The sequence below is a fragment of the Engraulis encrasicolus genome, chromosome 14 (genome assembly GCF_034702125.1).
Source record: "Engraulis encrasicolus isolate BLACKSEA-1 chromosome 14, IST_EnEncr_1.0, whole genome shotgun sequence".
Taxonomy (NCBI): domain Eukaryota; kingdom Metazoa; phylum Chordata; class Actinopteri; order Clupeiformes; family Engraulidae; genus Engraulis; species Engraulis encrasicolus.
Genome location: NC_085870.1, coordinates 14,513,884 through 14,541,363, shown reverse-complemented (window position 1 = coordinate 14,541,363; position 27,480 = coordinate 14,513,884). Strand labels below are relative to the sequence as shown.

The 27,480-nt window shown below is 43.3% G+C and overlaps 1 protein-coding gene across 1 annotated transcript; it reads left to right on the top strand.

Annotated features, from left to right (window-relative positions):
- Window positions 1-27,480, top strand: LOC134462152 (sodium- and chloride-dependent GABA transporter 2-like). Its single transcript, XM_063215045.1, has 14 exons — window positions 1-277; window positions 5,685-5,819; window positions 6,433-6,573; window positions 9,083-9,164; window positions 9,388-9,520; window positions 13,389-13,523; window positions 13,619-13,722; window positions 21,837-21,961; window positions 22,239-22,351; window positions 23,498-23,632; window positions 24,628-24,730; window positions 25,053-25,153; window positions 25,597-25,767; window positions 26,500-27,480. Exons 1-14 carry the CDS (start codon window positions 133-135, stop codon window positions 26,557-26,559), a joined length of 1,683 nt encoding a protein of 560 aa, XP_063071115.1. The 5' UTR covers window positions 1-132; the 3' UTR covers window positions 26,560-27,480.

Genomic DNA, 27,480 nt, shown 5'->3' with positions numbered 1-27,480 from the left:
ACCTAAAGTTGAGTAACTGCAATATCCCCTTGAGGAAACTACAGCACCTGCCTGTCAATTACAGGTCCTGTATAAAAGTACTGCTTAACTCCATGACAGCCCACATTTATCAGCCAAGCACCCAGTCAAGCAATGGGATCTCCAGAGAAGAGCTCAGAGCCTCCGGCGAGGGGGCAGTGGGCAAACAAAGCAGAGTTTATTCTCACAACGGCCGGAGCGGTGATTGGTTTGGGCAATTTATGGAGGTTTCCATATCTATGCTACAAAAACGGCGGAGGTAAGTTTAAAATTAATGCCAAGAAAGCAAATGTATGGTTTTGTGTCGCCTGTATGAATGTCAATACCGTGCAAAATATCCCTAAGAAACTGTTGAAGCGGTGGTCGTGGAATTGTCCGTCTGACAAAATGTATTTGAAATGGTCCTTCCCAAATGAAGTCAAGTTAAGTCAAGTGTGCTTTATTGTCAAACATCTATGTAACAGGGTTAGCACAGAACTTTGAAATTGCGTTTGACCTGTCTCCAAATAAAATCATGAAATAATCAGAAGCTTATGGAAGATTAGGCTATTGTGTTTTTGTAATAGGCTAATCATGTTCAATCAACCAATTGATTCCATCGAATCTGGACATCACGATATTAGGCTACATCGTGCGTGAAGGTTGGGTATTTTTTTTAGGTGTTAGGGCAAAAGTTTCGTTATTCATGAGTACTGTTATCTTGCCAGTTATACTCCGTTGGTGATTGCTTCGCTGTGCTTTTGGTCTGTTGTCACAGATTTAGGTGTTCTCAAGTGAGGATTGAAGCGGGTACATTGGGTTATTATTTTGATTTAGGCCTACTCTATTTCAGACTCTTATCTCTTATTCTCGGTTAATTTTTGGGCATTTCATGTGAAAAGAGACTTGTGCTTAAATTGCCTAGGCCTACATTTTCCCTTAGCCTACACTTTCTAACTAACGTTTTTTATCATAATCTAGAAGATTGGGATACTGAATCTCTAACACGGACGCTTTTCATGCCGAAATTGACGCCGAAATTCCGTGTTTTTGTGGTCTGCCTGACAATCAGGGATATTCATAAACTCACGGAGAGTCGTAGACTTATCTGATTGGCCCTCAAAGGCGCGTGCTGGCTGGTGCGCTCACAGCCAGCGCAACCCAAAACACACAACAAAGAATCTTTACTGGCTCCGAACATTTAGGGAAATTGACATTTTTCTATTGGGCATTCCACCATTAGCCTCTGCAATCAAAACAGACACATGTAACAGAGTTTTGAGACTGGAATTGAAGAGGGGGACAGAGCTAATGTTGTGTTATGGATGCCAAGAGGCAGAATTGTAGAGTTAGGGAGCAGAGCAAAGTGCTGAGGTGAAGGATGAGGAGGATGGAGAAGGAAGAAGGTGCAAACTAAAAAGCTAAAATCAAATGGCGTAGCATTGACAAGCAGCCACAGCACAGGCAGACAACAGGCTAGATCAGTGGTGCTCAAACTGTGGTACGCGTACCACTGGTGGTACTTCAGACATCTCTGGTGGTCCTTGGAAGAATTCATGTTTTGCGCATTGTCTCACATTTTGTAATATTGAACTGTATGAATCTGAAAACATAATGCAGAATAATACTAGCAAGAAATATAAAAACAAACTTGCACTGAATGGGACCGTAGCTGTTGATGCCGTTATGAACCTCTCCTGTATTGACTGGCAAAAGTGAATATGGAAGGCCTTTGCTGCGATATTCTAATGTTGGTTGTCAAGGTGGTACTCGGAGAGCTCAATATTTTCTCGGGTGGTACTTCACACAAGAAGTTTGAGAACCACTGGGCTAGATAATATTCTGCCCTGTTTATGGCACAGCAGCATCGGTATTGGCTGCAGAGGCGGCTTTGTCAGCACCAGCAAAGTGGGGAGTGGCCTCTCAAACTGTATACAGGCCTCTGTTTTGATAGAGAGGTACTTTTCCCACAGTCCTCAAAAGAAACAGTTGGATGTCTTGCGTCCCAGTAGTGGCATTGTACAGTATACTGGCACAGGGCATGCACTGAACAGTCGCCACTCGCCACCATCAGAACGACTTGACACTTAAGTGTTCATTTCACATTTTGTTTTGTATGAATTGGGGACTAGAAGACTAGAAGTCCCGTGTCTGCTGTCCTGGTCTGCTGTGCTGTGATGATATTCATAAGCCTACATGGATATTCATAAGCCAACTCAGACCAGTGACAACACAGCAGACTACCCACATAGCAAAAGGGCTTTGATTTGACGGCGTTGGACGCTGATTTGACGATAATACAGGACACAGCACTGCCTTGTCCTCTAGCCCCCCACTCGTACAAAAAAGTACAAGCAGAAAGATTATGTGGTTCACTGACTTGGTTTAGTTTAGTTTATTTGTTTTATTTCAACAGGGACGTGCAAAGTAGCCTACATTATTTACAAAAGTAAAAAAGATGGCCTGCACCAGATTGTTGCTTACAAGCTAATTTCCATCTGCAGTCCCTGGTTAATTTAGCTTAAGAGATGCCAACCAAGAATGCTGTCTTTATAGAGAGTGATTTTTACATCGCCATGCTCAAATGCTGGAGAACAAAAGCCAATCCAAAACAATGTCTGCATGCTGCCCAAAGGCACAAGTGGCTTGTGGACACGGATGCAGTGGTTCAGCACTCGAAAGAAAGGCTGTAGGCTGGCACTAACTTGTGAGCCCCCAAGCAAACTCCCTATAGGCAATGCCACAAGATACCTACACATTCAATCTAGTGGGAGAGTGGCTGTCATCTACCAATAGTTGCAAAAGCTCAAGGACCCAGGAACAAGTAGTGCTTAACACAGTGAAAAGCTTCCAGTTATTTCAATACATTTCTCCAGTGTACTGCACATGGCCATTTTTTCCTAACATTGCATGATGCTTACCCCCCTCTCAGCGAATCAGTGTAACCTGCTTGGGATGTAGCCAGACATGTAAGCCCATGTCAAAGTGTGTTGTCCTGCCTTGTACTATGGATATGCCAGTAAGCACAATCAAGAAAATGCCATCGAACACGACTTTTAAAACCACCTCTCCAATAAGAGTAATAGCAATAGAACCACTCTACGACCAAACAATCCATGAAACATCTATGTACAGCCTTGGTTTTCAACCAGTGGTCCGTGGCCCCCTGGTGGTCCATGAAAATATTACTGGTGGTCCGTGGCCCATTGGTAGTCAGTGACAGTACTGGTGGTCTGTGACAGTATTACTGGTGGTCCGTGGCCCACTGACATTATAACTGGTGGTCCTAGACAGTATTACCGGTGGTCCGTGACCCACTAATGGTCAGTGACAGTATTACCAGAGATTCTTTAAGTATATCTCGCTACTCTCTCTGGTATTACTGGTGGTCCGTGACTTGTGCAGTTGATGTACTACATAGTATAGGCCTACATACTGTATATCACGGCTTGACACTGACACCTAGGCAGTCATGGGTGAGCGGTTAGGGCGTCAGACTTGCATCCCAGAGGTTGCCAGTTCGACTCCCGACCCGCCAGGTTGGTGGGGGGAGTAATCAACCAGTGCTCTCCCTCATCCTCCTCCATGACTGAGGTACCCTGAGCATGGTACCGTCCCACCGCACTGCTCCCCATGGGGCGCCACTGAGGGCTGCCCCCTTGCACGGGTGAGGCATAAAATGCAATTTCGTTGTGTGCAGTGTTCACTTGTGTGCTGTGTCACAATGACAATGGGAGTTGGAGTTTCCCAATGGGCTTTCACTTTCACTTTCACCTAATGCAATATGACTGACACCTAACTGAAATATTTACTAGCCACAGCCATGTTTTACCAGCATTTGGCCGGTAGGCAGCCTGACGGCCAAATGCTGGTAAAACTTGGCTGTGGCTAGTAAATATTTCAGTCTCACTAGCCACTTTGACATGTAACTTATTCTTTGGTGTGACAAATCACAGTAGTTTCACAAATTGTTTGTATTTAAATGCAAGAATATTCCAAAGAAAAAAACTCTAGTAGAACTCTAGTAAAGGCTAAATGACTGGTGACTTGGGAAAACAACTAGCCACAGTGGCCGGTGAACAAAAAAGTTAATGTCTCACTAAAACAAGTGTTGAGTGATTTTGTACCTGGTGGGTATTGCAGTATATTCCTCCATGTTGTATGTGAACATAGAGACTTTAAGTACGGGATGTGGCCAACTTAAAATCCCTTTCCCACACAATACTCCCCAGATCTAACGCTTCATTCAAACTGGAGAGGAGAGCATTGTGTGGGAAAGGGTCTTGGGCATTCCGTTGGGGGGGGTCGCTCCCCCAGCTTAGTGAAGAGAGACTCCCCCCCCAGACTGAACGTGCAAACACACAAACACAGTGGGCTGCGGACTACTGACTCTCAATGGTGGTCGCTGGGCCAGAACCTGTCGGTGCCTGATGGGGATGCCTGGGTGTGCTTGGGACCTAATGCCTGGCGCTTAGTGACGTGCTGCAACATCCACTGTTGGTTAGATGCCAAAGATGAAACTTTCTTCGGCTCTACTGTGGCGCAAATGGTAGGGCACTCGTCTGCTATGCGACTGACCCGAGTTCGAGTCCCAGCCCGGGTCCTTTGCCGACCCTTCCCCGTCTATCTCTCCCAACTCGCTTCCTGTCACCATCTGCACTGTACTATCATGAATAAAGTAAAAAATATTTAAAAAAACACATCTTTAAGAAACTTTCTTCACCAGAGACGCCATTGTATTCGGAAGAGCATCACAGTTCTCACACTTCCCTTTCCTGCTGGTTTCACCTGCAACTGGTGTATCAGGCGATTTGCATGTACACGGCTGCTGAGGAGAGGATTGGGTGGGTTGTATCAAACCCATCTCAGTGGAGATGGGAGGACAAGGTTGCATTATCCCCCATAGATCTATTCACCCCACTGAGTAGAACTCGTGTTGAGAAGGGGAGACAGCTCGAGCATTCAGTAGGGCCTTCCCTTGAAGCAAGTGCATGCTCAGGGACCAGAGATAAAACTGACAATAAAAGCTGACTTGACTTAACTTGACATATCACACACAGTGTATGACCATCTTCCACTGTAACAGCTGCAATTAGCACAGTGGTGGAATCCTGGCTTTAGTATTATTATTATTGTTATTATATTATTATTATTATGATGTTGTTATATTATTATCATTATTATTATTGTTATTATAATTTCTGTCACACTGTGAATTTAGGTATGAACCCAAGCACTGTTAAGTGTCTACAGGTAGTATCGATATAGTATAGATATGGCACCAATGTAACTGAGGTGTTCCCGTGCATCCGCCCCTCGGGGTCTTGAACTCGCCACCTCCTAGTCATTGCATCGGCTCGGGTATGGGAGTCACAGCACGATACCGCTGAGCTAAAGAGCCAGTCCGATAGCGCAGCGTTACCGATACTGTATGAGGCTTCAGTCAGGATATTTACTAACTTTCCACGCCACTCTGCTAGTTGGCCTCCGTTACACCAACACAATGGCAATGGCACCAGAGATGGTGGGTACGAAGCAGGCTGCCACACTGTGGTATTGGCACTAATCACCCATTGGTTCCGAAAAGCTACTGAGATTAGACTGCACTTTCAAATAGTCATGTGAATTCCAACTGCTACGTGTACGTTCTTGTATTTCTCTAATTGTCTTGTCTTTTCAACCCCAAGGTGCATTTCTAGTTCCCTACTTCCTTTATGTGGTGGCATGTGGTATCCCCCTGTTTGTACTGGAGACGGCGCTGGGACAGTACACCAGCCAAGGTGGAATTACTTGCTGGAGAAAAATATGTCCACTGTTTGAGGGTGAGTCATATATGCTATTAATTGTATACGTGTAGTAAGTCTTTCCTCTTTCGTGAGTATCTACTAGACTAATGCTTGAGCTGGCCTAGCCCTAGGGCAGACTCTTGACATGATGTGTGTGTGTGTGTGTGTGTGTGTGTGTGTGTGTGTGTGTGTGTGTGTGTGTGTGTGTGTGTGTGTGTGTGTGTGTGTGTGTGTGTGTGTGTGTTGTGTGTGTACTCTTTAAAAAAAAAAAAAAAAAACTAATGTTCTGTATATTTCCTGTGCACTTTGTATTTGCTAGAGATGTTGGCTATGATTATGTCCTCTTTTGAAAGTCGTTTTGAAAGTCGCTTTGAAAGTCGCTTTGGTTATGCAATGTAATGTACTGTAATGTAATGTAATGTAATGTAATGTGTAGTAGATACATACATACTAAACATCCATCCATCCATTGTGCATACAGTGCATACATAGCCTACATACTGTACATGTAATTGTGCCACATTATAGAACAGTATATGTAATGGCTAATTTCCATCTGTTGTCCGAAATAGGCTGGTTATATAAATCGTGTCATGTCATGAAATGTATCCCTGTTTTTCTAATATTTTTATTTGATCTATTTTTTCAGGCATGGGCTATGCCAGTCAGGTGATAATCGTATATGGCTCAACTACCTACATCGTAGTCCTGGCGTGGTCTTTCTTCTATCTGTTTTCCTCTTTCAGCAGTGAGTTGCCGTGGGCTAGCTGCGGAAATCCCTGGAACACAGGTATGGAGCCTGTTCCAATGTTCATACTTTCCGCCCTTCCCGCACTGTGTTTGGGAACGCAGGGCGGTTCCATTTCTAATCGCGGCGGTGACGTGTACTGTAAACTACCCGGATAACGCCCTCAAACTGGCCGTTTTTTGAAGTGTGGAGTTATGTACACTTTTCGCACTCAACGCCCGCCATGTTTGTTATGTAGTTGAGTGTCAGATCGATCAAACTGCCGAATCTCTGTGATGACAGCATAGTTTTGATTACAAAGACAATAGCCATGTGTATAAGAGAAAGGGGTAACTTTAAAAAAAATTGTCAACATAAGGAACAGTGTCTTCCGTGATGAATTGTACTTTGGCGGTTGATAAACTCTGATGACACGCGACAACCGTCATTTCCGTGAAGTTTATCAGACAGAACGTGAATTGGACCTGCACTTCACCCTCAAATTTTGCTGTTAAGTTGAGGGTGGAAAGTGCACTGCATCTCAGTACACAGTGCACAGTGTGGAGAATGGAACACGCTCATGGTCTGGCACCTGATGGGGGTTTGGATGGGGGAGTAGGTCTGGGTTTTGGACGTTTTGAAGGTTGTTTTATTAACCTAGCCTGGTCACACCATATAATACCTCATACTAATTTCCCACAGAGGGTCTGGAAATACTCACAGTTTGAAATGTGCATCTGATCCCACCTGCTAACATTCTCCTGTAATCGCTGATTGGTCATGTTGTCTGATGACATCATATCCCAGAGGACCTGGCCCAGGCATAATGTTGACATGTGAACTCAGTGGTAGCTTGGGGAGAGCAACTGTGTGTCTAATGGTTAGGGAATGGAAGGTTGCAAGTTCAAATGTGGGTGCTTGCCACAGTACTGAAAGTACAGTGCGATGCTCCTCAGCACTGAAAAGATGCTGCAAAGTTACTGAATGTTGTCCCTTAACAGAAACACTGAAAGCTTTGAACCTCCCTTCTTGCTTGTGGCAATCAAGGAATCTAAATTTAGTGCGGCTGATTCAATAAAAGAAGCAGAGTGTTTTGCCTGTTCCAGCCAGGTTTTGGCAAGAGGCAAAAAAGAAAAAGATGTTGAATTACAGTGAAAGAGGGGATAACCTCCTCTTGGTTGGATGCAAGCAGGATAATTTGACTTACATGGACCACACGTGGTAGCACTTTTTAGCCAACACATCAAGCAAATATACTGTATGGAAGATTAAAAAGCTATAGTCCCTCAGTTTTACCAACCACATTTTTTGAATGCAATGACACAAGCTATTTGTGAAGCATTTTAGTCCTTGAGTTTGGTTTGTTTAGGGCAGCTGTGGTCTAATCGTTGGCTGTGGCTAGATAGTTGATCTTGCGACTGGAGGGTTGCAGGTTAAAATGCCATATCTGGAAGGAGATGCTCTGAACAGTACCTTCATTTAGGGCTGCACAATTAATCGAAAAATAATCAAAATCGTGATAAAATAGTGAAATCGAACTCATGATTTTAATCGTGATTTAATCGTGGCAATAGTGACCTACTTTTGAGAGCGTCCTTGAAGCCAGAACATACTGACAGGCTGGTGTTTCTGGCCAGAAATCTGTCCACTTAAGTTTCATGCTATTGCCTTTACATAATTATTACAATTAATTTTATTTTGCTCATCCCGTACGTAATTCATTCTTGGTTATATTTCATCTTGTTACAATTTTCAAAAAAAATCTGCAAAAATCAATAATCGTGATTAATAATCGTGATTATGATTTTGACCAAAATAATCGTGATTATGATTTTTTCCATAATCGTGCAGCCCTACCTTCATTCATGACTGAAGTACCCTTGAGCGAGGCACCTAACCCAGACTGCTCCAAGGCCTATAACTAATACCTTGTACATAAACACCTGTTGCTTTGCATAAAAGTGTCAGCAACGTGTAATGTAATATATCAAGCCCCTACCATGCTGGAAATTCTCTATTTTTGAATGCTTGAAACAAGATCCATAACTTGATTGGAAAGTCACTGGTTTGATTCATATGGGTATAGGAGAACATGTGGGCTGAGGAAGGGATTGAATAACCATCGCTCTCTTGAAGTGAGCACTCCTGTGACTTCCTATATACAGTATATATACGTTTTTAATTACCTCGGGCCAGGAATCGAACCCGGGTTGCCCGCGTAACAGTCCAGTGCCCAGCCACCTAAGCCATGGCTGGGCCGTGACTTCCTTTAAAAGTGAATTGGATTTGTCATTTGTGATTGAACAGCACAAAAATTCAATGCACACAACCTATACTCCAAATTGAAACCAGTACACTACAGACATAAGCAGGCAGACCGACCACTGCTGGCACCCAGAGAGAAGTGTGTGGAGGTGGCAGCCTGCCCAAAGGTACCTCAGTGGCATTCCTGGCACTTGGTGCACACACGTTGATTTATATTATGCTATATCTGTGTGTGTATAATAAGATGTAGAAGGAACGATGTGCACAAACTGTGTCACACTTTGATTTCCCCTCTCTGATATCGTAGATAATTGTGTGAACGCCACTAACGTCTCTAATGGGTCCACATCACTTAACAGCACGTCCTCATCTGTCATGGAGTTCTGGAGGTAAGTATAGCTAGATACCATTCCTATGTTTACTAGTCCATAAGAACTGATTGCATGTGCACTGTATACTTTAAGTAATTCTGTGTGTATATATTCGTAGCTTGTATGTTTTGTCTTTTGCATAATGCCTCCGTAAGATGTAAAATCTGTTTATAACCTCAGTCGAGACTGAGTAGAACGTGCAAGCACTGTGATTGCATTTATTTTGTGGCTTGTCGTTTAGGTACAAAGTTCTTAGGCTTTCAAGTGGAATTGAGAAACTGGGAGACATTCAGTGGGAACTGGCTCTGTGTCTTCTGTTGGCCTGGGTGGTTGTCTGCTTCTGTATTTGGAAGGGAATCAAGTCTTCTGGCAAGGTACATGGGTCCACTTCGCCGGGCCAGTGTGTTGGAGGCACCGGGCCAGTCTCAAACATGCCACTAAATTAATCATTTATTTTATGTAAATTTCACATTTTCATCTCTCATCAAAACCTGAGGCATATTTTCTTACCCGTCACCCAAGTAGCATATTTACAGTGGCGTTATCAATTTCTGCTTGTTCGCCCGTTAATGGGCAAAAATTATATACGATTCTCATACATTTGTTATGCTCATTGATACACACATCCTTTTTTGAATATATGGGGTTATCTGTCTGTATCCTAATCAAAATGCCAAAGCTTTAACATTGATTTGTCTCAGCTTCAGAATGACTGGCTATGGATGCTCCTTCCCTGTCCTTAAGCCCTGAGCGCAGAGCCTCTTTTATAACCTTATTGTTAACAAAATGGTAATGACCAAGTCTTAATCAGTTACTTAAGGCTCTCTGCATTGCCTAGCATTGCTGTTATGATGCAGTTGAGTGTTTTCAGCAAAGGGTGAAAAAGTCCATAGAGCTCTTCAGCGTTGACGTCAACTTGTATGCGGCGTTTGGACTTCCGGTTCCATGGCGATTTTTTACATTGCAAAACGCCATAGAGATTCAGGTTTGGCAAAAATATAAGTTGCACGCCAACAACGAACATTAGCGTGTCCCCGCATCCCTTTCTCATTAGTGGAACGGATCGTATCATCATGTTGGTGTATTCACATGTTAAATCATGACGATTATAATTCAATATTGCTAACCCCTTTCTGATCATTAAAACTTCCGAACTACATACTTTCCTTTGGTTGCCATGGGTACAACCCTCCGCACGTACATGACGTTAGATACAGGCGCCGCTTCTGTAGTCGCCAAAGGTTTCCGGGTTTAGCATATGGACGCAACATCGTATTTATGTCGAAGTTTGACACAAAATGATCAACCATGTCATACCTACAGCCTATTTTTAACACCCTCGACAGTTTGCGGGGGTTCGCTAAGCGTGTGCTTGCACTCGGAGCTTATTTGAAACTGGCCCCTATTCATTCCCAATGGAGGCCGGAAGCCGATACGAACCAGGAAGTCCTTAAATGCTAACATGAAAGACTACAATCAACTACATGCTTCCGCGTTACTGAAGAACTCTATTGATGGCTCATCTGCAGTAAGAGGCTATACAACAACCTTAAACATTAGGGCTTTTTTTTTACATGTGCAACTCATCAGGTGGTTAGTATTGTTCACCGCTGTCCTATAACAAGCTTTACTACCAAACATGGCCCATGTACAGTAGCCACCTTTGATTGCAAGAGGTAGGCTATATCCCTGAAAGCTGAAACCAACCAACCCCCAAATCACAGATTTTAGAACACAAAGCTAGCCCCATTTTGACAATCTGAGACATTTAAGATGTAATCCATTCATGAACCTGTTACACAGTATAGGCACACAACCCGTTTTCCACGGCCACTCCCAGTGACTGCTCACTCCACCGATGGCCCAGGGGATGAATCTTCATAATGTAAAACTGTACCAAACAAGTTCCGTCCATCTTAATGAATATGTATGAAGCCTAGAACCTAGCACGGTTCTAATGTAGAAGTGGCTTATATCACAATGCTGAAAATTCTCTGATTATGATTGGTTTGACTGTCTTGGAGCTGTGGATCTGAACAAATAGGAAAGTCCATCCATATCCCTCAATGGCTCGTAAAGCTGAGAAAGCACACGGCTCTGGCGAGAGCCAGGTTACCACATAGTTCAAACCAGTTTGCTTTTAATGACATGTGTTTGTCTTTCACAAAAATGTATGAACTCATTTTCCCTAGGGCACTTAACTGACAGAAGCCATATTTTACTATGTACCCTTACGAAAACCGACCATGGTAAATCATGATTTTCATGTTTTTTTGAGCATGGTTTGGCACATTTTTTTTTACTATGGTTCAGTCATGATTTGACTATGGTTTAACTATAGCATTAACCATGGTTTTACTCTGAAAACTAACCATGGTTTTACCACGGTTAATAATTATTCATTAAATTACACTTAGCTGCCCCTTTTTTCATCCAACGCACATATTGGTGGCAGTCCTTGGAGCAATGGGGTTAGGTGCATTGCTCAAGGGCACTTCAGTCATGGATGGAGGTATAGGGAGACAGCCTAGTAAACTAGCCCCACCGGCCAGCGGCCAAAATTATTTTTGCCTGCGAGTGGGTCTAGCCTTGGACAATGCCCCAATGCACTGAATGTGGCTGACCAATCACAACGCAGGATACTTGTTTTGATTTGTTTTGAATCTTTTGATGCAAAGCGGACAGGGTTTTGAGGGAGTGACGTCAAAGCGTTGTCCAATAGGCACAGACTCAGTTTGAAAAACAACGGGTTGTTTCCATCAACAATCTCTCGATATGTCATTCGTCGGGCCCAGACTAAATTACACATTTAATATCTGGTTTATCAGACTAGGAGGGAGAGGTAAGGGTGGGATGCGAACTTGCAACTGTGATCTTCAGTCCAACTCCCTAACCATTACACCTCGGCTGCAAATAAGCTTTCATGTTGTTTTTGGGTAACCACGAAACCCACAATTAACCATGTTTTTTTTTAGCATGGTTTGTGACTATGGTTAAACCATGGAAAAGCATGAATAACCATGATCCATCGTTTGTCAGGAACCATGGTTTTCATGGTTATCAAAAAAACATGGTTCAGAGTACTTCAGTAAAACCATAGTCAGTTTTCGTAAGGGTAATCTGTTATGGAATACCAGTAAACACCACTAACAAGTTGCACATGTTTGTTGATTTTAGGGTGATTTTAAGGACAGATATGGACATGCCCATAGCCAGTCATTCTAAAGCAGGATGAGAGAAAATCCAAATCAACCAAATAACAGAGGCAGCAGCAAGCACCAGAGTTGTAAACGTGGTAAATACTGGACAAATTGGAACATTGATGGTGGTAGAAAATATTTATGAAAAAGATTATGCGAATATGCAACATAAATTCTGAAAACAAACTGCTAAAAAAATACACGGTGGACTAAGATTGATCTAGTTTTAGCTTGTTGGACCAGAGTCTTCCACTTGGCTTCACTTCATGCAAGGCGTCTGGGAATTCGTAATAGGCTCCCTTACTTTTGTCCACTGACAGGTTGCTAAGAGGCATTGAGGCTCTTGGAGAGTTTCCTAGTACTCCAGCACAATACTGTCACTAGAGCAGAGGCAGTTGTTGACTGTTTATGTTTAATGATAAGGCTTTGAAAATCCATTGAATGATTTATACTATAATTTGCAGTGATGTGCAACCTGGATTGAGATACTATACAATCCAGTTCAACATACATATTACATTATATTGTACTTAGCCGACGCTTTCATTTATTCAAAGCGAGTTACAACTATTATTTTTCAGGGTATTGGTTACAGTCCCTGGAGCAATGTGGGGTTAGGTGCCTTGCTCAAGGGCACTTCAGCCATGGATGGAGATGGTCAGGGGGGATTCAAACCGGCAACCCCCAGATTGAAAGACCAACTCTCTAACCACTAGACCACGGCTGCCATACCCTACCTAGTTTTACCCATCCAGTTAGGGCATCTGAAACATGTGGTACTGGATTGTAGCTTCTGACTCCAGGTTGCGTGTGTGTGTGTGTGTGTGTGTGTGTGTGTGTGTGTGTGTGTGTGTGTGTGTGTGTGTGTGTGTGTGTGTGTGTGTGTGTGCGCGTGTGTGTGTTATTTTTTCTACATGTATTATTTTTTTCTACATGTATTATTTGTCTACATTTAGCTTCCCATGTCACCTTCCCTCAGCAGATTGATATTTACATGCAATCCTAACGCAGACTTTTTTTTTCTTGATGTGTGTCTGCACAGGCTGCATACTTCACTGCAACATTCCCTTATGTCATGATCTTCGTGCTGTTAATTCGGGGCATCACGTTGCCTGGAGCCCTCAATGGCATCTACTTCTACTTGTACCCAGTTCCTGCGCGACTGGCAGACCCCCAGGTTAGTCATCTAATAATTTGCTGTTTTTATTTCTGTCCGATTTTGTTTACCCCATCGTGAATTGTCTGAATGTGGTTTAAATTTCCCCTTTTAAGGTTTGGATGGATGCTGGGACTCAAATATTCTTCTCATATGCTATCTGTCTTGGTTATCTTACATCTTTGGGAAGTTACAACAAATACAACAATGATTGCTACAAGTAAGTCACACGTGTATCATGTCAAGAACTCATGCCTTTCCTTTACATTAACTGTGTGTATTCAAATGAATGAGGTATCGGACAGAGCAGTAATATATAGTTTTGCGTGTGTCTATTTGGATTATTGATTTTGAAAAAAACGACACATTTTAGGTTATTTTCTTCACACAAAGCTTGGAAGCAGGAAACTGGTCACATGGTGCATTTTCCATTGTTTCCCAAAATCCCCTCCTCTTGTATTACTGACCAATTTTCAATCAACAATGTATAACAACTTGTGGGACGTAGCGTTGGACTTGATTTGCCATTTCAATGGAAAAAAAGTTGGAAAATATTTTGAATAACTGAAGCAAACATTATGAAAATAGCTGATCAAAATAACATAATTAGTAACGAAGCATAGACACACTTTTAAGATGATTTTACCAGACAGCTGTCCTGTGTCTTCAGTGGACTTACTCAAATGCTAGAATGTCAATTTGCCATTGGAAAAGCTTTAGAGCAGGGGTGTCACTGTCAAACTCAAATTGACCGAGGGCCAAAATCAAAATCTGGAGCGACGTCGCGGGCCAAACTCTATATGTTTTTACAAAAATTGACTAAAATGGCTCATGTTTAAATTTATGTTTTAACAGATTCCCATCATAGTTCAAATGTGCCTGCACATATTCTGTTGCATAAGAGTGTGAGCTGTTTCAATGCCTGGGCCCACTCATATTCCTGTGATATACACATTTTCATGTTCAAATCTAAATCAAAAACAGTTATGGTGTATGTGGGCAAACTGTAATACACATTTGAAATGATGTCGAAGGCCAAATAAAATGGCTCCGCGGGCCAAATTTGGCCCCCAGACCTGAGTTTGACATCCCTGCTTAAGAGGTATGGTCTCTAAAGGTAGAGTGCAACACTGCCTCTTTGCAGTCTCATCACTTTATTTTCAGCTTGCTGACACTTCGGCCTCAGTGCCGAAACATCAACGAGTTAAGAATTTAAGTTGTGAAACCGTAAAGAGAGTTGCATTCTTCCTCTACATACTGAAACATTTGAAAATTGAAAAGTGTCTTCAAAGCTGCACCTGCTTACAAAAGATGTGCAGGCCCATAAAAAACGTCATGATCTCATATCTCAATAGTTACCCCTGAATCAGTGGCAGAAGAATTGCACACAGGGCCCCAGGGCAAAACACTGATATGCCCCCCCATACAGTCTTCCAAGGTCATTATAGGGACCCCACCACTAATAAAGGAGGACCCTGGGCCCAGGGGCAAATGCTCTGCTTGCCCTGCCTTTAGCTCCGGCCCTGCCCTGAATTCCAGTGGAGAAAAGGCACATGCACTGATGAAAACTACAGTATATTCAACCAGTCAGTGAGTTCAACAGACCGAACTCAGTATGGCCATAAGCCTGTTAAGCTAAACATCTCCCTATAGCAACAATGGGGCCATGAATGGAGGAGGAATTCAGGGGCCAAGTTGGGAGCAATGAGGATCTGTCATAGAGCCCCATAATATTTTACATGGAGCTGCAATCTAAACATTGTTCTAAGTTCACCAACATGCAGATAACTCAGCTGTGCATACTGCATCTGCTTAACTATCACTGTACCTTAAACACGTAACAATAGGACATGTACATGTCCCCGGTTCTCTGAAGGAGAATGAGAGACGTCTCTCTCTATGGGAGGTCCTCATCGTATGAGACATCCACCGAAGCACCTTCATAATCACCGCCAGAGGCATAAAGCTGCAAGGACCCGTAGCCGCTCTTTGAGGGGATATAAAAGCGGAGACGCGCATGTGCAAGTCCTCTTTCCACCATCAATCCTCTGAGCTTTCTGAACGAGAAGGGAACAGAAGAGAGGCGACTCTCTCATTCTATTTCAGAGAACTGGGGACATGTATATGTTCTATTGGTCTCTTATCAGTCGAATTTCGTTCAACGTCTCTCTCTATGGGAAGTATAATCACTCCCGATCATAACACCGGCGCACCAGGGGTCACCTACTGCCGGGTCTGCCATGCAGAGAGAAGTCCAATGAGGAACAGTGGAGCCCGGGAGGGCACAGCTAGAGGCCTTTGGACTTGACGGACGCCTTTGAGTAAACAGGGGTCAGTCCCCTGACTCATGCTCACGTCCGAGTTCAGCCTTGGACGGGCCACACCCATAATGCCCGCAGCTCTGGATGTGGGTGAAAGAGTTCACCACAGGCCTGGGAGACGAGGTCCCTTCTGAGGGGTAACTCCCACGGCTCACCCGAAATCAGGCTAGTGATTTCTGCTAACCACGGCAGCCCATGCCAGCGGGGGGCCAACAAGAGCACTGACAGGCGTTCCGAACTGTACTTTGTGCCGAACCGCCATTAGGAGGGCTACCGGGGAAAAGCATACTCCCTCCCGTTTGTCCAGGGTTGAGCCAAGGCATCAGTGCCCATGGTTTTGTCACATGGATCTTTAGAGAAAAAACAACCGGCAATGGGTGTTCTCTTCTGAAGCACAGGTAGACATTGGCCTTGCCGACCTGCCGGTGTCCTGTCTATATGAGCGACCCGCCGAGATGTGATTCTTTTCGCTACTGAGCATGCGCACGCATGCGCACACCCTCGTGGTGGTTTTCGCGGGTGTTTGCCCATCGAATTGTGAGACCGCAGTTTACGATAGGATCCCCTGAGACTGTCAACTTTAGTGACTCAAACTGTATCTCCTGAGGTTACCACTAGTCATCCATAGTCTAGTTAGCCTATAGCCTATCCACCGACTGAAAGTTACGATATACAGTCCCAGGAAAAAGTTTGTACACCCTTTGAAATTTCTTACGTTTCTGTCAAAATTGGTCATAAAACGTGGTCTGTTCTTCCCTGAAATCACAAGAAAGAACAACCAGAGTCTGCTTCAACTAATTCAATTCAACATTTACAAGTTTTCATATTTCCATTGGCCATAAGATGTAAACATTCACAGGACAGCAAGGCATAAGTAAGTACACCCTTGCATTCAATAGGTTTTAACCCTAAGTTAGTCGCAATAACCTCAACCAGATGTTTCCTGTAGTTGCAGATCAGATTAACAAAACAATCTGGATGCATCTTGTCTCCCTTTTCTTTAGAAAACTGCCCTTCTTCAGCAAGGTTTCTGGGATGTCTGGAGTGAACAGCTTTCTTGACTTCATGCCATATCATCTCAAATGTTTTTTGTCAGAGCTTTGACTGGGCTGTTCCAGAATGAGTATTTAATTGTTATGAAGCAATATGAGTCAATTGCCTCTAAAATATGGGTTGTTGTCCCATTTCAGCACCCATCCTCTTGTGTGTTTCAACTGTGTAAAAGAATATCTCACATTTTTTCTGTAAAATATCTCAATAAACTTCTGAGTTCATTGTTCCACTGATAATAGCAAACTGACAAGGGCCTGAGGCACCAAGGTAGCCGCATATAATGATGCTCCAGCCACCATACTCAAAAGTGGAGATGATGTTTTGGTGAAGGTGTGGTTCTCCAGTTGTCATCCGAACATGACATTGTGTGTTCCCCTGAACAATTCAACTTTGGTTTCAACGTTGGTCTACAGAATATTCAGCAGTAATTCTATGAAGCATATGAATGCTTTTTCGCACACCTCGAAGGTGCAGCAATATTTTTTTGAACAGAAACCCCATTAATTTTAGATTGGCAGAATGAACCCCATTTTTAGCTATTCTTGGTTACATCTCCACTTCTGAGTATGGTGGTGGGAGTATTATTATATGCGGCTACCTTGCTGCCTCGGGCCCTTGACAGTTTGCTATTATCAGTGGAACAATGAACTCAAATTTATCGTGATATTTTACAGGAAAAACGTGAGGAAGTCTGTCACACAGTTGAAGCACACAAGAGGATAGGTGCTGAAATGTGACAACAATCCATACTTTAGAACCAAATCAACTTGAGAATGGCTTCATAATAATGAAATACACATTCTGGAATAGCCCAGTCAAAGCCCTGACCAAAAACAATTGAGATTATATGGCATAAAGTCAAGAAAGCTATGCACTCCAGACATTCCAGAAACCTTGGTGACGAGACGCAGTTCTCTAAAAAAGAGGGAGACGAGACACATCCAGATTGTTTTGTTAATCTGATCTGCAACTACAGGGCAAGTCTGGTTGATGATATTGCCACTAAACTGGGGGTTAAAACCAATTTCATGCAAGGGTGTACTTATTTATGCCTTCCTCTCCTGTGAATCGTATGGCCTTATGGCCAATACAAATATGATAATATGTAAATGTTTGGGTGGAATTAGTTCAAGCAGACTCTGATTGTTCCTTCTTGAGATTTCCGGGAATATCAGACCATGTTTTATGATCAATTTTGACAGAAATGTAAGACATTTCAAAGGGTGTACAAACTTTTTCCTGGGACTGTATCCCCTGGGGGGAAAAACGGGAAATAGCGTGGATCATCCAGCAGATCATACACCTGTGTAGTGACTGGTTCTCCAACCCAGCAACGCTTTTTGTAGCCGTGATTATATCAGGCCTACTAGCCTACATGCATTCTCAGTTTGGAAAATCTGCGAAATAGCGTGACCTCGAACATTTGCTACTTTGTTGCCTAATCGTAATCGCTCACACACTCAGCCTCGAACATTGTAACATCGATCAGAAAAGACTATTTATGTAGAGGAGGCGTTCTCATTGCAAAATGGGGAAAAAAATCGCCACCTCTGATTGAGCTGTCAAAATGCTCCCACCACCCTTTTCACTCAAGAATTTGAATCGACTGCATTGTAAAATGCCTGAACATGATAATAAGAAATGCACTGGTGGGGATGTTTTGAAAATATGATTCCGTTCATTGAAAGAGGTGTTGCCCATAAATTGACAGACATCTGCCAAAACAAAGCCACAATACGCTGTCAGCTATCTGGGACTTTCTCCAGTCCTAGTATTTGCGCAAACTCAGCTCAGTCTCTTTCATATGGCACGTTTCTTAACTTGCTCAAACGAGAGGCTCACGTTTTTTTTGTGGTCAGCAGCCGCACGTTCTTATTAAACTCAGCACGAACGATTGCACACCCCTGTCCATGAAATAAATAAAGTAATGGTTAGGCCTATTAAAACAGTCCTACGTGGACTACATGGCCGATTGAAACGTCTTCCACGGAAAATAGGGGTCGCTCATTTAGATGAGGCAGCGCAAATCGATTGAACACCACTATCGAGTAAGGCTACCGGTCGCTCATCTCGACGAGGCAACATATCTCGACAGAACGCCGGCCTGCAGACTCCATGGTATGAGGGAGTTTAGACAGCTCTGGGACACCGTCACCAGACAGGATCTTGAACCACGCCTTGGTGCATATGTCTTCCGCCGGGCTAGAAGTGTGAGTATCCCGGGAACCCATCTTTGTGGTCAGCACTTGTAGAAGGCTTAGACCGTTGTGGGGACGACGGAGCAAAGTAAGAGGCCCGGCGTTGGTAGTTCAGAGTAGGCCGAGCATATGTCACTTGGCGGGAAGGGACCTTAGCCTTGTAAGCCGGCTGCTGTTTTTTTTTGCACCTCGAACTGTTGTTGGATAGCCTTGATCGCGGTGGAACTGAAGAGGCCAGAGTCGGAAATAGGGTGGTCCATGTACGCCATGTCTTATCCTTGACATTCATGGACGAGAGGTCAAGCCAAGTGTGCCTTAGTCTTAGTCAAACGAAAGCCAGCCACATGGCCCGGCTGGTCGCCTGCGCCGTACAGCGTAACATCCGCAGAAGGAGGTCAAACGCTATCCTAATGTCAGCCCACAGTGTATCAATGGGTCTGCCCTCCATTAGGGCTGTGTCCATTGTTCGAAGACCACGGAACACCCAACTTATCAGCTGCCTTACGGCAGAAAGCGTTGCTCTCCACTTCAGATCCCGCGTCAGAGCGCGCCTGAGACGGAGGGAAGTCTGCATCGAATGAGTCATCGAGATCTTCCCTGTCATCCAACGAATCCATAGCCGCTACTGAAATGCATATCAGGGGTAATTGTCTGCTGTATATTAAACTGCGCGGGTATAGGGGACTTAGCTGTCTCGCCGTCGTCTTTGTCAGCGCCATCCCAATCATCCAATTCTGACTCTGGGTCAGGGTTGATGTTCGCTGCCATATCCTCGAGAAACGAAAGCCTTTGCTAGCGTATTTTTGCTGGCAGGATGTGGCATGTTTTGTTTGAGCAACCTTTTAACGCCTCGCATCGGAACACTGGATATAGTGCCAAGCTGTTAGCTCTCGAGGATAGCTAATAGCTTTGTCACGCTAAAGGGGGGAATGCCTGTGTGAAGAGGACTATTAACAATTTTTTCGAAACAAAATACCTTGGACCAAGTGACAGAGCCGCCGCTTGTTGGTTAAGTGAATTAGGCCGCAAATCAAGACTTAGCAATGTTACTAAGCTTAATTCAGTCGCACAAGGTTCCAGCCTGGGCAGACCCCAGTCAAGGTAGATAGGTAGACAAGACTGTGAAAGGTCAGATATTCACACTTACCGTATTTTCCGGACTACAAGTCGCACTTTTTTTCATGGTTTGGCTGGACATGCGACATATACTCTGGTGCGACATATATATGTTTTTTTTTCCTCCACGGGAGAGCACTATGTGCGCAACTAGGCCTATGTTGTGTTGCTTAATACCACTGATAGAAAAAATGTTAGCCTACAACTTAGGCTACCACAACAAAAAATAGCATTTACAATGACGACTGAATAGAAATATAGCCTACCACCCAAAAGAAGTTAATATAGCCTACTGCTGAGTTCAAGCTGAACGTAATTAAATATGCAGCCGAAAATGGCAATAGGGCAGCTGAACGAAAGTTTGGATGCAATGGAAAACTGTTTGGGGACTGGAGAAAAGCGGAGGAAAATGTGTTCTCGAACAACGCGCGCGCTGCGAGTCAACGGTCTTGTTACGGGCTCCATGACATTGCCAAAGAAATGAATAGGACTTTTGCGGAAGTCAGGGAGCTCGTGGATGTATCGCGTTATGCAATGCAATCCCCTCTCGTGGATTTATTTGCGCTATGCAACGCAATCTCCTCTCTATCCGAGAACGAGCGTCTGTGTTATTAAAGACTTCCAGGTGAAAATCGTTCATTTCCGCGAGTTTCTGACAAACGAGCACAACGTGACACTACCATAGGCTACACAACATGGATGAAATCCCCCTCACCTTTGATACCGTCATGGGCTGAAGTCTCAGAAAAGGGGGCAAAGAAGGCGTGCTCTGGAGACGGAACAAGTTGCCTCGAACCCTCCCACGGTCCAAACGCAAAACAAAGCCGAAAATTGAATGTTGTTCTGACTACAGGGCAACATGGCGCGTTATCACTGTTTCTTCCTCTTTTTCTTTTTGTGGTTTTATGGCGGTTGGCAAACCATCTTAGTTGGTGCATTACCACCACCTCTGAATGCGTTGCCACTGCTTCAGATGCAAACAATGCCGTCTTTGAGCAGCAGCTTACCATGCGCCAGTTATCACAACATAGATTCCATGGATAGAATAACCTTTCAAAAATGTGCGACGATTAGTCCGGTGCGACGTATATATGTTTTTTTCATCTTCAAAATGCATTTTTGGGCCGTTGCGACTTAAACTCCGGAGCGACATATAGTCCAAAAAATACGGTACCTTATACACGGACACAGAGATAGTGGGAGAGGTGATGAAAAGGTGAAAACTTCATAATTCAGCGCCCAAAAAAACAAGCCAGGCAAGTTTTATTAATGGACAGTTAAGCTGATACGAAATACGGTGTGCTCATGAAAGCGAAGAGGAGAAAGAGGGCTTGCACATGCATGTCCCCGTTTTTATATCCTCTCAAAGAGCGGCTACGGGTCCTCGCAGCTTTATGCCTTCGGCGGATGTTTCATACTATGAGGACCTCCCATTGAGAGAGACGTCGAACGAAATTCGACTGATAAGAGAACCGCTTTTTTTTTAGCCATGACAAATTATTTGAATGCATACTTAGCAAGCAATCAGAAAGCAGCATACATTTCCAGAGGGTCATTATTATTACATTAACAGCATACTATATTATGTTTAAAGTCTACATGGTTTCTTCAGTATGATTCAAAAACCCACTCCTGTTATTTTCCAGAGATTCCTTCTATCTTTGCCTTCTGAACAGTGGGACCAGTTTCATCTCTGGCTTTGCCATATTCTCTGTATTAGGGTACATGGCCTGGGTACAGGGTGTAGACATTTCTGTGGTAGCTGAATCTGGTAAGACTTTCTTGGTTTCGGTACGAAATCTCAACAGCACATATTTTTGTTAGCACATTGGATGAGATTAGATTAGATTGAACTTCACTGTCATTGCACGAGTATGAATACAGCGTAACGAAATACAGTTTTACATCTAATCAGACGTGCAAATAGCAGAAGTGCAATAGTAATGTTATCACAATGTTAGTGCAATGAGTTATTTGAAAATGACTTGTTGGAGTTGGCGTTGTACTATTGTTGTTTACTCATGTTCTGCCCCCTTTTTTTACTGCAGGTCCTGGGCTTGTGTTTATAGTCTACCCTCAGGCTGTGACCTTACTGCCTTGGCCACAGCTGTGGGCAGTGTGCTTCTTCTCCATGATCCTTCTTCTGGGTGTGGACAGCCAGGTAACGTGCCTCCCTCCGGAGGTTCTCTCAGTTGGCGGCTGTTTTCAGGCAGGAAATGAGGCTGCATTTCCCAAAAACATTTCCCAGACATAGCCAGGAGCTCTTTTCCAAAACGCTATATCCACCATTTTTGACTTTTTGCATTTTAGTACTTTAGGAATTGACTGTTAGGAAGTCATATCATCTATATGTGAATTCTTGCCATTCAAATGTTTTGAGAACATTCTTTTAAAACCTCTATAAAATGCATTTTGCAATGCAATTCAATGGAATGCCCAATACAAAAATGTCAATTTCCCAACATTCTATAAAATGGATTTATCTCATTTTGGAAAAGAGCTCTTCCCTTGATATACATTTGGTGTTGTCAGAATGGTATTAACAACGTTGCAATGTATTACTAAATGCTCTGTGTGAAATTGTAGTAGTACTATGGTAGTAAAATCTTTTCAACAATTATTTCACTTTTGAAAAAACTCCTGCACACTCACCATTTCACTGTTTTCTTTAATACACAATGTTTTGGTCCTAGACCATCATCGGGTAAACATTTACCTGATAAAGGTTTAGGACTGAAACGTTGGATATTAAAGAAAACAGCTAATTGGTCAGTGTGCAGTGTGTGTTTTTTTTTTCAAATTGTGGGCGTAACCCGTGAGTAACCCATGGGCCATCTCCGATGCACCTGCCAGCTGAGGTGTGTGAGAAAAATACAAGTTCAACAATTATACTAATTAATAACTATTATTACAACATTTCACAAATGGTACGCATTAAGATGCTATGCCTAAGTATGAGGTGCCGCTTAGGATGTTTATTAGGAATAGTTATCACATTACTACATTTTATAAATACAATATTTTACACTGTTTTTACATAACAACACTGTATTTTGCACATGAGAAAATGTTCCCTCACTATTTACATTGGGACCAAATTGATTACTGCTTAATAAAAGTGTATGTCATTTGTTTATTTCACAACATGTGACCTGACTGAAGCTGTTGACATTTACATCACAATTTGCGTAGAAAATCCAACTGTGGCAAACAGAAAGCTCCATCAGTGATGCTGCATCCTCTCCTCCCCAGTATCCAAACCAACCATCTCTGCCCTGTGCCTTGCTCTGTTTCTTGTGATCTATAGTTTGTTGGCATGGAGAGCCTCATGACATCGATGACTGACAGGTTTGCTGTACTGAGGAGGGGCAACAACAGACAGCTCGCCCTGTTGGGACTGTGCTCTGTCGGCTTCCTAGTAGGCCTTCTTATGGTTTCTCAGGTGATCTTCTTAACAGTCGTGTCTTAACAGTCTTGTCTTAACAGATGGTTAAAGGGACACTCCACCCATTTGCATTAGGCTTTCCATTGCTAGACACCCAGTCATACTTTTGAATGGTCGTGCAACACTCTCTCAATTCCCCCTGAGACAGGAGAAATCCGTATTCACCTCTTAACACTTCCTCCTACAATGATGTAAAAATCGCCATTTTGCATCATTTTAGGAGGAAGTGTAAGAGAGGTGGATTTCTGTTGAGACTACAAGCCATTTTCCCACCCTTTCAACCCCGCTTATAGGGAGTTGGACCTAATGCGCTAACAGACCTATCACAGATCAGTGTGCCAGTGCTATTGAAATCACAGGCATTGAGGCTCCAGTAAGTCACTGGCAGAGCTGCGTGGGTGTGGCCTGTGGAACTTGAGCATTGCAATGCATTATGGGGATTGTTGTCACAAATCCACAAGCACTGAAAAGTCATTTTCTGTCTTTTCTCGGCCAAGAAGGCACCAAATTAGAAATGTATGCTACTATTCTACTACATATATGACCCACTTTCAATACATATTCATGTCTCCACCGGTGGAATGCCCCTTTAAATGTATTTATTTTCTGGTCCTCCTTCTACAAGAGATACAGCACAATAAGTGAGGGATAACGACTGACAAGGTGTCCCGATATCAAGGGAAATAATGGACGCGGTGGAATCGTAGTACTGGCCAACGGCGCAGCCATTTTTCCAGGCCACTATATTTTCCCTTGATGTCGGGACTTTGAAGGCAGTTATCAACATTTCAGCATTAACACATCTTCAGCAGAGTCAAACACATAAATGTTCTTCATCTGAGATGCTCCGGTAACTGTCCTTCCTACTTTGATCTCAGTCCTTTCCTGTGACGGACCTGATAGTGAAGAACTTACTTATCTTACTTTTATACAGTAGAATACCTCTTTTTATTACATATTAAACTATATGTGTTATGATTTTACCGTTGCAGGGAGGACTTTACATTGTGCAGCTGTTTGACCACTATGTCTGTAGTGGGGCCACTCTTCTCTTTCTGGCTATTTGTCAATCAATCACTGTGGGCTGGATTTACGGTAAGCGACAGCTCGATGGGTTCCTACTGAAATCTCACAGCATTTTTGTTTTGTTGTTGTTTTTTAACATACGTTTAGAAAATCTGCAAAATGTTACCTTTGTAATATTTAGGTACATGCAGTGCTTATTTGTGAGAACATCTGAGGGACAAACTCTTGGCGATGCCAGTGGTGTCATAGAAACTTGCTGATTTGGCGGTAGTTGATTATGGGGACCAGGCGTGGGATAAAACAGCAGGGTGGCTGATGGGAGACCTAGGGGTCATAGACCATCTTTGACCTTGCACCCACCTTCCATTGACCTCTGTTTGTCCTCCGATAGGTGCTGACCGTTTCTACGGGAACATAGAAGACATGATTGGCTACAGGCCTTTGCCCTTCATGAAGTACTGCTGGATCTACATCACACCTACCGTCTGCATTGTGAGTTTAAACCCCGCTACCACAGACATGCATTCCTTTCATTCACTACATCTCACAAGATCAAATAGGCCCACTATTTGTTTTGCTTATTATGAAAATTATTTGACTTTTATAGCTGTGAAACACTGATAGGGCTCCACATGCAGTCTGCCTAGGTCCTAATAGAGACCCCATAGAGATACCACATAGAGACCGTGGGTGGGCATAAAAGCCCAAATGTGGGGGGCATAGCACACCCCCCCCACCCAATATAAATTCTTGCATTGACCAAAGCCTATTGGCCGTAATTACAATAGAGGCAAAAGTGAGGTCCTCAATCAGGAAACGTTTGAGGAACACTTAACTGCACTTGACTGAGTCAGCTGATAAAGTTTGGAGATGCTGCTTCAGGAATCTGAGATTAAATAGAAACGTAACCTCTGTTTTCTCTTTTTTTCCGATAGGGAACATTTATTTTTTCTTTGGTAAGGTATAGCCCCCTGAAGTTCAACCAAACCTATGTGTACCCCTGGTGGGCATATGGTATCGGATGGTTCCTGGCTGCCTCCTCCCTCTGCTTCATCCCCTTGACGATGCTCTACAAACTCTATCATGCCAAAGGGACCCTTCTACAGGTAAAGAACTCATATTGTCAAAACAATTTAACAGCAATTTAACACAAAGCAGGTCAAAGTGCATCTTGCATTTTACAAACTGCTTAATATGGCAGCACAAGAGAATGAATGGACAGAACACACTTTTCCCTCAGTTGATGCACAGTTTATGACTGAGATAGGCAGATCTTTGTGTATAAATACATGTGACGGAGGTCATCTTGCACCTGTTCACCCCCCTCGGGGATCGAACGTGCGACCTCGTCAACTACAACGGTTCGGCAATGGGAGACACAGTACGATACCGCTGGGCCAAGAGACTAGTCTCTCGGCCCAACGGCACGAGACTGTATGAGGCTATCGGAGGGAGGTTTACCAACGTTCTACGCCAACTCTGTGCTAGTTAGCCTCCGTTACACTCTCCCCCTTAAACCTCACTCCCATCCGGGTCACGGCACCACTGTGACGGAGGTCATCTTGCACCTGTTCACCCCCTCGGGGATCGAACGTGCGACCTCGTCAACTACAACGGTTCGGCAATGGGAGACACAGTACGATACCGCTGGGCCAAGAGACTAGTCTCTCGGCCCAACGGCACGAGACTGTATGAGGCTATCGGAGGGAGGTTTACCAACGTTCTACGCCAACTCTGTGCTAGTTAGCCTCCGTTACATACAGTAGGCAAGTGAAGTTACAAAAAAAGTGTGCAATGGTGATATCAATACTGATTCAAATTCCTGTTTCTCCCACAAGCGTCTTCAGTTCCTGTGCAGCCCTGCAGTTGACTTTGGAATTGCAAAGATTGAGGCATAGAGACCGCATTCTTCTGCAATGTGATTGATGACGGACAGCATGTAGCAGTAGGCTATAGACGATAGCACTATAGACTTTCTGGTAACACTTAATTGTAGGGTTACATGTATTAGCACTAATACATACAATGTTAATGCCTGCATAAGTAACTTGTAAGGTATGTACTAAGCAAAAACTAAGGCTTACTAGGTCCTTACTAAGGTTTAATTGGTAATACATCCCTTACTGTGCATGAACAAGACATTTGCGGATTCATGCCTAAGAGATGTTTGATTTTGCTTAGTACATGCCTTACAAGTTATTTATACATGCTCTTTGTATGTATTAGTGTTAATAGATGTAACCCTAAAATAAAGTGTTACCGACTTTCTCAACTCCTCTTTGAACCTATGCATATGCTGGTTGAATGGGATTTTGAACCTTTAACTGATATAGGATGACATTTTCTATATAAATATATTTTTTACGAATGAGGTGATTTTTTATGTAAACCTTTTTGCAAACCTTATGTTCTTATTTTATAACCTTTGTCTGATGTCATATGGGTCATTTCACGTGAAATCAGACACTTTGGAGCCCCACACAGATTTTAACTTGGTTGTATTGTTAAAATTACACAAACAGGGACACAACAGTTATCCGAGTATGAAATTATGAGATATAAAAAATGCAATATAAAAAGATAGCCTATATTTTAAAAGGGCCAATATATTTTCCAATCCTGCAATTTCCTAAATAACTGCACGAATAGAGCAGCGGCAACAAGATTTTTTGGGCAGTCATGGGTGAGCGGTTAGGGCATCAGACTTGCATCCCAGAGGTTGCCGGTTCGACTCCTGACCCGCCAGGTTGGTGGGGGGAGTAATCAACCAGTGCTCTCCCCTATCCTCCTCCATGACTGAGGTACCCTGAGCATGGTAC

Bases quoted from the DNA above. Each gene is read 5' to 3' on its own strand.
- LOC134462152 (XM_063215045.1), top strand. From the start codon at position 133: ATGGGATCTCCAGAGAAGAGCTCAGAGCCTCCGGCGAGGGGGCAGTGG. The intron at 13,524-13,618 runs GTTAGTCATCTA...TCCCCTTTTAAG, and splicing joins CGCGACTGGCAGACCCCCAG to GTTTGGATGGATGCTGGGAC. The intron at 24,731-25,052 runs GTAAGCGACAGC...GTCCTCCGATAG, and splicing joins CACTGTGGGCTGGATTTACG to GTGCTGACCGTTTCTACGGG.